The sequence below is a fragment of the Mytilus galloprovincialis genome, chromosome 4 (assembly GCF_965363235.1).
Source record: "Mytilus galloprovincialis chromosome 4, xbMytGall1.hap1.1, whole genome shotgun sequence".
NCBI classification, from domain to species: Eukaryota; Metazoa; Mollusca; class Bivalvia; order Mytilida; family Mytilidae; genus Mytilus; species Mytilus galloprovincialis.
Genome location: NC_134841.1, coordinates 40,975,947 through 40,989,038, shown reverse-complemented (window position 1 = coordinate 40,989,038; position 13,092 = coordinate 40,975,947). Strand labels below are relative to the sequence as shown.

Here is a 13,092-nt window from a genome sequence, read left to right as displayed (position 1 = left end):
AAAAACTAACATCCTGATTTTGTACAAAACAATAAACAAAAAACAAAACAAAAACCATCATCATTTAATTGCCAAAGTGTATGTCTATATTCAATAGTTTTTGGATTTCCTAGTTATAATTTTAAGTTGATTTCGATGGTGGTGTTTCAGTTAATTATACTATATTATTTAGATTAAATACAGTTTTAATAGAATATTCCATTCTTTAATTAGCCTGGAAATTAAGGTAGAAAAGGAACTAAAACAACCACAATAATACAACCAATTATAATACATCTTTTTGAAAGCTTTATATGTAGCTCTTAAAAGAGCTTTTTCTAAAAATTATAGTTTGCCAACTTGTCTACAAGTAATATTGTGCAAAGTCTTCGTCATTTTCTACCAACAGTCTAATTCGGAGAATGACATCTTCATACTTGGAAGAAGCATACTTTGTGTAGATTTTTATTAATCTTTTCACAATCAGGTGATGAACCTTGTACTTGTACACATACAGTTTTTGATTCGAAGCCCTTGCTCTTTCGATTCTTTTCTTGATGGACCGACTTTTTTCTTCTAGGAATCGAACCTGTTCCTGGGCCTGACGATATTTACGTTCATTTGCATGAAGGCGGATATACTTTGACCGCTGCTGTCTCGTGAAGGCAACCATTTCTGTTATTACAGTGATTCAGTACGATGTGTGCAGTATTACCTAGGTTAACGTGTTTGAAGCGTAAGCATGCTGCATCTGCCTTTTAACAGAAATCGAAAACACATGTGGCTTCACGAGGGGGTCGTATTGGTATCGATAACAGTACACAAAAATTGGCTTCATCTACCTGTCATACAGTGAAATGAAATCAAGCATGTCCAGTAAATGTAAACTTTCACTTTTTTGACATGGTGGAAGATATTGCGTGGCTTCATGCACACCGTGGTGTCATGCACTATAGTTTCCATATATACTATATACATATTCCAATTGCTAACTACAGCCCGAAGAAAATTATGAGAGTTCAACTTTTTATAATATGGACATAAATTTCAAATATTATAATATCATAAATGATAAGAAAAATTAAAATGTACAGTACATATTGAAAAAAATACTTGGTCAATTTATTCGGTTTTTATTAAAACAGATAATGTACATGCAAAGGGTCGAGGAACGAATCCACACAAAAACTAATCTAAAAGAAAAGAAAAAAGAAAAACAAATAAGTAGATAAACAATCGTACAAAATAAACACATCACAAATAACAGGATCGAAATTTAGTAGTTGCGCCAGACGCGCATTTCGTCAACAAAATACTCATCAGTAACGCTCGAATCTGAAAAAAAGTTAAAAAGGTCAAAAACAAATATACGAAGTTGCCCTGAAGAGCATTGAGTTCTACAAGATTTCTCATAAAACCATATCTGTGAAAATATGTTTATGGAATAACTTAATTAAATGAAATACCTGGGAATTTTAATAACTGTTACATGCATGTGTTAGTCGCAGGAAATACCAATTGTTTTTTTTTATTGTACGACTACTAAATTACTAGGAAATACCCGGCAATCGGATTTTTTTTTTTAAATATGTTATGAAATCTAAAGTTCGCTTAAATCAGGACGTACTTTTTTCGTCTTTAGAATGTAGAGTTGACCATTTGTTATCCATAAATAAACGCACTAATAAACTAGCGTAAAAGAACGGAGCAAACTGCATTAGTGACATGCTTAAACTATTTAAAATAATGTATTTAGACAGTTTTGGATGAATTTGAATGATAAAAAAGCATATGACGTGGGAGTACAATCGGAACAGCACTGGCAATATATTCATATTTTACCACGGGTGTGTACTCAAAGCGTTTGAAGGACGTCATGTTAGAATAGCTATTAGGGAGCTACCATTTGATTTTTAGGGGGGGGGGGGGTGGGGGCTAGGATGAAATTTGAAAAAAAATAGGCAGGACAGGAGTTTTGAGTAAAAAAAAAAAGTCAGGATGAGACACTTGCAAAAAAAAAAAGTCAGGACGACAATTTAGGTAAAAAAAGTCAGGATAAACTAAAAAAAAAAAAAAAAAAGGCAGGACCGAACAGAGTGAAAAATAAAAAGGCAGGACAGGTATTACAGTTAAAAAAAATGCAGGACAAAATTTTTCATCCTAGCCCCCCCCCCCCCCCCCCCCCATAAAAATCAAATGGTAGCTCCCTAAGGAACATTCACAACTCGCTAGTCGAAAAGAAACTGACATGTCACAACGCCAATCCATAACAAAATGAAAGACAGACTAGCAAAAAAAAAAACTCTACTGAAAAAAAGATACAGAATGAGCCCAACGCAAAAATTCAACAACAAAAAAATGGGAAAAGTTCTCAGATGCTCTGGAAGGGTAAACCGATGTTGCTACACTAGAGAAAATTGTTATTTTAAATAGCTCATAGGTAGTACACATTTGCAAATTGGTGAACAGTTTCATGTAAGAATCAAAAGCGATGATGTAAATCGTGTTGCTCATGATAGAATACAATTTAATTAACATATTGTTCTCTGATTTCACTAATACATGTACGAACACGCGAGTTAACTTAATATTTATATACGAGTTTTAATAAGTTTGGAAAGTATAGTCTATATATGTTGACAATGTTATTGAAATTTGTGCCTATTCATTCATAAATTCTATCTTGATCAAAATTATTATAATTAGTTATCAAAAGTACCAGGATTATAATTTAGTACGCCAGACGCGCGTTTCGTCTACATAAGACTCATCAGTGACGCTCATATCAAAATATTTATAAAGCCAAACAAAAGTTGAAGAGCATTGAGGGTCCAAAATTTCCAAAAAGTTGTGTCAAATACGGCTAAGGTAATCTATGCCTGGGATAAGAAAATCCTTAGTGTAATCTAAATTGTTATCATTATGAATCCACATTGTAATTGTAATGCATCTACATTGTAATTGTTGTAATCAATATTGTATTTGTCCACATTGTAATCATTTTAAAGCATTCACATTGTAATTGTTGTAATCGATATTATTGTAATTGTTGTAAAAATAAAGTAAAATCACAAAAAAATACTGAATTTAGAGGAAAATCAATTCGGAAAGTCTATAATCACATGGCAAAATCAAATAACAAAACGCATCAAAAACGAATGGACAAGAACTGTCATATTCCTGACTTGGTACAGGCATTTTCAGATGTAGAAAATGGTGGATATTTTCTAACTTTCGATCCATCCCTGTTAATTTATCATGCAAACTTTTTGATGTCTTAATAAGACCTGTTTTATTATATAATAGTGAGGTATGGTTTATGGAAGATTATTTATCCATGTTTAAATCTTTGAAACGTTCAGAACAACATGGTTCTGTTTGTGATACTTTGTCGTTAGAAGATAAATTTTGCTATGAAATGATTCATAATAAAGACTGTAAATCTGTCCTAGGACTTAGAAAAACTGCATGTAATATTTCAGCCAAAACAGAACTGGGCAGATTTTCTATGGCTTCATTTATTAAACCACAAGTTATGCTATATTTCTGTAGATTTCATACCAATGATATTAATCCTCTGTTAAAAGAAGCCTATGAATTAAATAAGTGCCTGCATAATGATGGTTTTCATAGTTGGTATACATTTGCTCTAAATATTTTTAAAGAGACTGGATTAAATGCTAAAGATTTTGAAACTTGTGATAAACCATACAATAAAATTAAATATTCCTTAAAGATGAAGTTTAAACAGGTATCACATGAATTTTATACAAAAAAAGTCTTGAATAAACTTTCTTCTATAACAGACAGTTCAAAATTATTTCTATATGGTCAAATAAAAACTGAGATAAAAATTGAAAATTATTTATTAAAAGAATCAAATTTTAAAACCAGACAATTAATTTCTAAATTAAGGGTTAGTGACCATAACCTAGAAGTTGAAATGGGAAGATATAAAAATGTACCCAGAGATCAAAGGTTATGTAAACTTTGTAATAAAATTGATGATGAATACCATTTTTTACTATACTGCAAACTAAACTCAACTTTAAGAGATTGCTTATTTTTAAAGATTAATAATTTAAATCCTGATTTTACAAATTATCAACCACTTTTAAAGCTAAAACAACTTTTAAATCCTAAATCTGAGCTTTTGACAGAAATTGGTGACTTTATAAAGCAATCATTAGAATTGCGAAAATGAGGTCCATGTTCATCAAAGGCTACATTAATTACCATTTATTACTATGGTTTTTTTTATGTTTATATTTGTAATTCTTCACTGTCTGTATTAAATGTTGTATTTGTGTTTGCTTGACCCATATGGGTGTATTTTTGCAAATAAAATTATTATTAAACCTGGTTTTATAGCGCTAACCCTCTCACTTCAATGATGACAGTGTCAGTCAAATTTCGTTATATTTACATTGATCCGTTAACTTAACCATGTTAACAGATACAATAAATAAAATAGTCAAAATATGGATACATCAGTCATCATCGTATAACAATTATAAAAGGAACAATTTAACAGAACACAAAAACATCTATCTACAAACACATTCAATGATCTGTGTGTCTGACGTCAGAAAATTTTATACGTCACATAGATTTGTCGTTCAATGTGCATACATTTTTAAATTTACATAGGCAATGTAAGCATATAGGGTTAAAAAATCAAAAGTATGTAAGAATAAAGGAGTAGGCCCGGTAAGGACCGATTTTGGCCTTAAATTTCAGATTCATCTAACGAAAGATTTTGACCACTTTTTAAACACTTAAGTGTCTATTTTATTTGATTCAATTAGTTTATGTGAAAGATTTTAACTAACTTGGTCATTAAAAACGACCCAATTCAAGCTCAAATATGAAAAATCTACCAAATATGCCGAAAAATGTCACTTTTCAGATGGTTTTTGTCAAAAATGAAAGTGGCCGCATCCGTGTTCATCCTCAACCTTTATATATGTTATGTATTATCATCAAATACAACTTACATTTCAATTTCAAGGATGAACACGAATGCGGCCACTTTCGTCTTACACAGAAACTGTCTAAAATTTAATTAAAATGCTAGAATATTGAAGATTTCAGTAATTTAGCATGACTTAATGGTGCTAGTACCCGATATATGTGCATTGCATAGTCAAAACAGCCCATATTTATGTAGCAGAAGCATTCTAATGTCCAATAAATAACTAATAGTTTACATTTTAACAATTTTGTAAAACTGCTATATTTTGGGGCCAAAAAAGGGTCTTACTGAACCTACTCCTTTCAGAAATAGACCGAGATTGAAAATAGTCCAAAAGTTATATATAGAATTTATAAGAATCCACACATAGTTAATTCCACTACGCGATTGAATTGTCAATGTTATGAGGGGGAGGACAGGGGTAAGGGAGACAAGGAGAAAGGGGGTAGGAGAAAGGAGAAAGGGGGTAGGAGAAAGGAGAGGAAGGCTGTGAGAAAGGAGAAAAAGTTGGAGAAAGGAGAAAAAATAAAATATCTCTTCTTTTAAAAAAATTTCTAATATTTCAAGAAAAAATATCTCAAAAGGAGATGTTTTATTCTAATGGGAGAAAGGAGAACGGGGGTTGGAGAAATGAGAAGAGAGGTGGGAGAAGGGAGAAGGGTAAAAGTATGTTAACTTTACCAAACGACTTGACATATACCAAACTGACATATAACACCTGTTCTTCCCCTCATGTTATGAATCCCCATTCTGCGTTATCGACGTGCACTTTGTAATTAATTGTTACAAATCTGCATTTTAATTATCAGGAATAGTTTTACACATTGTGAATCCACATCTTACTGGTTATAAATCCAAATTGAAATTTGGAAATAATATCAAGACTTCTGAAAACGGCTTAAATCATGTTGCATATGAAGAACTCTATGATATACCTGCAGCTGGCTATTTAGCTATATATATACGAGGGTCTACCCTCCACAAAACATCGAACAACAAGTTCACATTCCAAAAATTGTGATAGTGAAAGTTTTGTTTTGGATGCAGTCTGTGAAGGGGGAATATTCAGGCCTTCATTTCTCTTTTCTCTAACTTTTATTACTCATCCTTCTCTATCATCTATACTTGTGTTGACTATCATTCTCTATATAATATGTATTGTAGCAGCCCATTTTTCATTATTTTTTATTTTGTTGTATCTATTTTTCTCTATTATGTTTGTTTCTTCCTTAATTATACTAATATGATTCTTTGATCTGTAACACCATCTAGACCCTCAAGCATAAAAGAATATATATGGAAGAGTCGATAAATTTTAAGTGTATCGTCACAAGTGGTAAAGTTACTGTCTGACAATATCAACGTTTTTCTATCTTGGCATTTCTTAACATGTAATTTGTGCATTATCATATTATTATAAAGAAATGTCAGAGTATAAAACAAACGCGGCAATTTTTTCCCTATATGGAGGTGTTCCTTCATTATTGGAGGACGATTTGTTAACAGGTTAGATAATTTAAAAAGACAAATGGTCATGTGACTAAATGTCGCGCTTCAGCGACTTTGTGATCAATGGAGCACAAAATCAATCAGTAGGTTAGATACTGAAGCTGTGTGCTGAAAGGTGATGTGATAAAACTTTGATATTTGGCTTTGATATTAAATGACAAGCATTTTATATGCAACCAGAAGCTTGCATATATATCACAAGGTAAGTCTTGTTATTAAAAATAAAATAGTTAATTAGTGTATTATTGCAAAATATTTCTTAATTTAGCTTTAGATGTTTTCAAATCGTTATCAATATCAAAATAAGATAAACTGAAAGTGTCAACCCGTAGAATATTAAATAGATGCATAAAATATCATCAGTAACTTTTATTTTATTTTCTTATCCCATTTTAAATAAAAACAGATTTAAACCTTAAATACAATCATGACGGATTTGTTTATATATTTACTAATTTGATTGGTGTTGTTTCCTAATACTATGTTAATTGCATCTTGGAACATTTATACTAATTTTCCCAATTTGACATTTCTCCTTATCTGGGAATATTATACTAATATGTAGTCCCAGTACTAGACTTGCTACATGTCCCTTCCTAATTATTATTATTTTTTCAATTTTGCCCCTTTAATAATTTTACTGCTATTATAACTAGGAGATTACAATTATACTGACATCTGCAGGGCAATCAGTAGGCCGGCACTTATCAGTAAACATATAAATTAGTAAGAGAGAAATATTAGAAAGGGAATTGTAGCAAGTCTATCCCAGTACTAATGTAAAGTCCTATATATGCAATACTAATTTAGGTTTGGTCCTTATACTTAGTACAGGAAGGCATTTCACCCATTGAAACAGAATGTCCATTCAAGGATATTTATAGTACATTTTACTATACAAATCCTTGGTCGCTCTAAAGACATGTTATACATGTAAGTAAGAAAATCTGTAAGAAATATGAGAACTGCTATAATTGTCATTTTTCTTGCTAAGACACTGAGCTCAGGGTCTTGTATTGGAAATAGAAAGATTCTATTTAGAAACATTTAAATGTATTATTATAATGTCTGTTTCCAGGTAGTTTTTAGTAGATGTCAATAGCTATGAGGACCTTGTACAAGCCGCCACTATAACATGCATGTCATTATGCTTTTCCTTTAATATTTACCCTAAATACCAGATTATTTTTGAAAAATTAAATGTTTGTGATCACAGGATTTGCAATTTCTGTGGAATTATAGTTTTGCCATTTCAAATTTGTCATATAACATGTATAAAGACATTACAATTTGTCAGCTGTCATGGGGTAAAAAACGACAAATCAAAGAATTCAACTTTATATATAGCTAATATAGGACAATGGTGTAGATTAAAAATTACACCACTCCAGACCCTTTTGTTTTCCACATCATGAATTAATATTGTCAATAATTAACAAGTGCCGGGTCGAATCCGATACCGATACCAATAGTATATTCACCTGTTACCTATTATCTTACTACACTACTAAATTCAATCATTGTCAAATTGCTCCCTATTTTAGTATTTTAATCAGTAAGACTTTCATGTTAGAAAGGAAGAAAAAAAAAACATGTTATTGGTTATGGTGTTCATAGTAAGATTTTCAATGTTCTAGTTCACAAAGTAACATTTACAGGAAGAACAGTCTTCCTAATGACTGGGTACTCAGACACATTATTCTGACTGTTAGCTGAGAAATCATTATCCTGCTCCTAAATGCTGCATTCTAAGTTTAGAAGCAACACATACCAATTTTTGGGATACGATTGCTTTCAAGCAATCTGTAGACTTATACCATTGGCTCAGGGCCATGCCCTTACGTCAACCGTTTTATTCTAAACATTAAGGAACATCTCAGATTCTTATGATTGTCTTGCTTTAAAAGGTAAAAACATACAAAGGGATTGAACTTAAACAACTTTACTATAATGTTCTTTTCATAATCTTCATGTTTGATATTTCTCTTGACTTATATGCGTGTTTTTAACAACACGGAAAATCAGAATTAAGCAGTACATGTATTTATATTTAGTGTTTTTATAAACTTAGAAACACGTCAGAGGGAATTCCCCAGTTTTGATAAAAATGTGAGAGTTCTCTGAATTCCGATAAAACTATTTCTGTCATACAAGAGCTGAAGTTGAGTTTTTCTTATATGTCCCCGTTATGAAACTGATATTTGATATTGTACTTCCATAAAGAAAAAGAGAACCATCTAGGTCGTTTAATTAACATTTAATATGTTCTTGTTCCAGGGTTTGTTTAGGTAAATATGCGCATGCGTATAGTTTTCTTGACTTCAAGGGGTATTAGATTGAATGGTTGCTCTGGATTCCCCACTCAATTGATTAATTTAAAACTCATGGGATCGTTTCTATGTGTGTCTGCTATGGAGGGTTATTGTTGTTGCATAATTTTAAATCATATGCATCATTTAAATGAAAATAAATGTAGTCCACATCGTAAAGGTATAACTACAACACCCCTTCAGGCGAAATGGAGTCTTCCATATTATCGCTTCGAGTTGTCTCCCTTCCGGAAGTAACTTCCGTCAATTCTGAATACAACACGTCGACAAAAATTAACTCGTTCTGTCGATAAACATCGTATTATATAAAAAACTTAATTTAAACTGTGGAATGTGTACAGAAAGGAGTCATGACCACTGACCCAAAGGAAATTAAATATTTAAAGAGTTAGAAATGGGGTTCCTCCTAGAATTAACATAGGAAAATAGGTGATAAGATACGAAGTGAAATACCTTCTCTCACTCTGAGTCTCAGTGGCTGCTGTGGAAAGTAAAACTTGGAATTGATAGTACAAAATAAAACACAATAAGTACATTGTTCAAACACTTGTATATCCGGGATTGGCTATTTTGTAACTATTCAGATTACGTAAATTACATTTTACATGTGCAGTTGAATTAGTTTTGAAAATAATATTATCCAGCTACATGTATACATGTGTCAATGAAAAAAATTGCAATCGTATCCCTCAGAGCAATCTGCTCTGTGATTAAGTCTTTTGTTTGAACCCACACCATCCTGCACTTGAGGCAAACACAAGATAATGGCAGCGGTTATAAAACTCCTTAGAGTAAGCCTCATTATAGGACTAACAAAAACATTGAAGAAAATAAAAATACATATTTTGGATAAAACATTTGCAACCTAAGATAAATGAATTATTTGATAGTATATTATTTTTTTGGTGTAATTGTTCAGAATTTAAAGAGGACAATGTAGAATCTACAAATTATTTAAATTATCGACCTTTATTGTAAGCTTTGACAAGGTGGTCACATTTCATGATCTTCCAACTGCACAATATTTGCTGTAAAACCATCTTAGCAAGTCAAGGGTTAAAATTCAGTCCCACCTCTCTGAGTGAGGAGACTAAATCATGGCTAGAGAAGATGCTGTAAGCATTAAATTCTAAATTTATACACTTGATTTACAGAATCTTTGAAGACCTCTAATTAATGTCAAATGAGAGACATTGAGTGATTTCTTATTGATTGAAAGCTTCTTATAAATAACATTCTGCCTTGTGTAATTGTTATTACATTCGCTTTATTTGTCATACCAGAAGAATTCATCTTTATTAAAATTTTTGCATAACAAATGGTAATGACTGAACTTACTTGACAATCTGGAGGATGTATGAGGATGCCCTTTACCATCAGGCGTCAAACAATCATTTTTGAATAAAGTTAGATTCTAATTGGTTAAAATTTTAACGTGATTTGTCAAAATATCCTCATAGTGATTCGTGAGAGGTCTCAAATAATTGTCTTTATTTTTGGAAAAATTAGCATGATTTGTCAAAATCAGTTGATTCTTTATTATCTTCTGAAAGAAAATGCACATTTTACCATCATGCACCAAAAATAACTGTTAACTTCATTCAGCATTTTTTTTACGGTTATTCCTCATGAAGTTACTGTAATATTTGTCCAAAGGAAACAATTTGGAGAATATTTGGAACTTATTTTATGAAGGAGCTTCTGTTTCATGACGCCTCTAGACAGGGTATCTATCGCCTGGCGGTCTCCATTTTTCGCTCTAGAGACTCTTGTTATGATGGATTTGGGTTTCAAAGTTTCTGATTGTTAAATTTGATTAGATTATTAAATATCAACAACAATTTTGACATATATATAAAGCATATGTTCTTTAACAGTAACAGAGATGCCATTTCCTACACAATTATTGTCAGATGATACCTGTGTAAATTGTAAGAATCCTTTTTTCTAGAAATACTTCAAAAGAATTGATGATAACAAAATGCTGTAAAGTGAGACAGCTGGAAGACAAACTAGTGTCATTGATATACAGGATATTGATATAAGAATGAAGGAAAAGTACTGACCTATCTTATTTTAAAAGCTTTCATTATCAAATTATTTAAATTTATCCCACCATTTTGAAAATGTAGTAGGCAAATGCTAAAAAATCTCTTGAATTACTATTTTGAGCTCAAATTATCATTCTGGTGGAGCATTTTTATTCGGTTACTAGGCCTGAATATTTCTAAATGAATTTTAAAATATCTATTTAGTTTTGGAGAACTTCAGTTAGACAAAGTATTTGAACTACAATGTATATTCATGTAGATATTGTAGGTTCCTTTACTGCTCCAAAGAAAGAGGAAAGGTGGTGCGATAGTTTCCTTTGATTAAGTAACAAAATCAAAAGTATATATCTTATTAGTTAACTAATTTACTTTTTTTCAGGTTTTCAGGAGGGGAAATCAAGAGATCCTTCTTCAAACAACACCTCCTCATGTAGACATCATTCCAATATAAAAGATGGGAGGGGCACAATCCTCCAGACGGGAATCTTTTGATCTGGCTGGTGAAGGTAGGCATCTAAATTGTTTAGTTAACAAAAACACATGTCCATAAGGCCTTTGGGGACACCTCACCATCAATATTAATCGATGACTGCATTTGTCCATAAACAAAATGAACACATAAAAGGTGGGAAAATTAAAGTATGTTAAAATAATTAATAGAACAACGTTACATTGACATTTTTTAAGGAGACTAAATTTGCTTCTTTTACTACCTCTATTGATTTTGATTCTACAACCAAATTGTAAGGATGATAGTGCAATTTTCGAAAGGAAGATTTCAACTTCACAACTAGGAATTTTAAATTCATCCAATAGTTTTCTTGTGAGCCCTGCAGCAACCCTTTATCAAGGAAATCACTATTTAGAAAATTCAATTTCTGTTATATTGTGTATGCTGGGAGATACATACCGGTACTCAATATGATGTTGCTGCCGGTATGTTGCATAGAAATGGAAAGTTCACAATTGGGAGCTGAAATCTTCTTTTATGTTGTAGAATTTTGTTCTCAACAGACCCAAAATGGTGCTTTTGATGAAATTTAAAGGAAAGAAATAGTATCTCTTTCTCGATAATAACTTGTGAGCTTTGGAGAGGTTTTGTCTCCTTCTAACATGTCTTCTGCCTTGGACCCACTGGGGCAAATCAGACTCTGTGAGGTTTCAGATATACACGTTAAAATGGCATAGCTATGCCACTGGATTTTGAGAAAAATCCTGTTTATTCATAAAAAAAAAATTCAAAATGAAAGTTTAAAAAATTACCATTATAATTCTGTCGCATTTTTCACAATATTAAAAACATCTCCATAATTTCTGAATTTACAATATTCAAAATTTTTTTTTGTATAATAAAATAGATATATTGATTTTTTCTTTAGAGGTTTAACATCAAGTGGCAAATATTACATGCATTATGATAAACATGATCAAACATATTTTAAACACATTTTTCATATTTCGTGCTGACCAGTCTTTCTTCATACTTCAATATGCTGCTGATGTTAAATTCTTTGGCTTAACCATGCAAGTCACGGACTGAACTGTCAACTTCTTCTGTACTTTTGTTAAGCACTTTACCATGAGACGATGAATTAAAAACAGAAATTGTTCAGAAAAAGAGATGATTAGCCGACAACAGACAAATTTGTTCTTATTGAATTTTTTTCTTACGAAACAAGCAATATTGTTATTTGATTAAAACAAAAAAGTTAGATGCGTTGAACCAGTCAGTAATTTGTCTTTCTTAATTGTATTTAAGGACAAACTTGACAAGATTGAGTAATTCAGAATTAATGATATGTTTTATTGAAAGGTTATACATTTCATTTCCATATGTGTAAATTGAAAAATATCGTTTGCCGTTAACTACATGTATAATTCAGATAAAATTTGTTATTCTCATATATCCTATTCTGTCATTTCAATCTAAAATAACAGATGCATATATCCAATATGAAATTTTAAAGAGACATGCATTGCACACATGGGAATTTTATGCAATTAAATCTAGATAATAAATTAATGGAAAAATAAATCTTGAAATCATTGGCAGGTATTTGCTGCAGAATGAAATTGAACGAATATTTACACATGATTGGAATATATATGCTTGTTTGCCTTGATTTAAGTAAATCATGATTATAGGTTGCGATTGTTGATTTTTTCCTCATCAGGTTTATAAAAGGTCAGAAACTGACATTTTGTTATTGAAGAGAAATTGATTAGGAGAGACAGAAAATTAATATTT

The 13,092-nt window shown here is 31.3% G+C and overlaps 1 protein-coding gene across 1 annotated transcript in view; it reads left to right on the top strand.

Annotated features, from left to right (window-relative positions):
* The first annotated feature begins 6,541 nt into the window (after window positions 1–6,541).
* The window catches only part of LOC143072158 (serine/threonine-protein kinase 32B-like), a 75,838-nt gene continuing 69,287 nt past the window's right edge, over window positions 6,542–13,092 (top strand). The window contains exons 1-2 of the mRNA XM_076246973.1: window positions 6,542–6,665; window positions 11,224–11,350. Of these exons, the coding sequence (XP_076103088.1) occupies window positions 11,299–11,350 (52 nt within the window). The 5' untranslated portion in view covers window positions 6,542–6,665; window positions 11,224–11,298. The remainder of the gene's footprint in view (window positions 6,666–11,223; window positions 11,351–13,092) is intronic.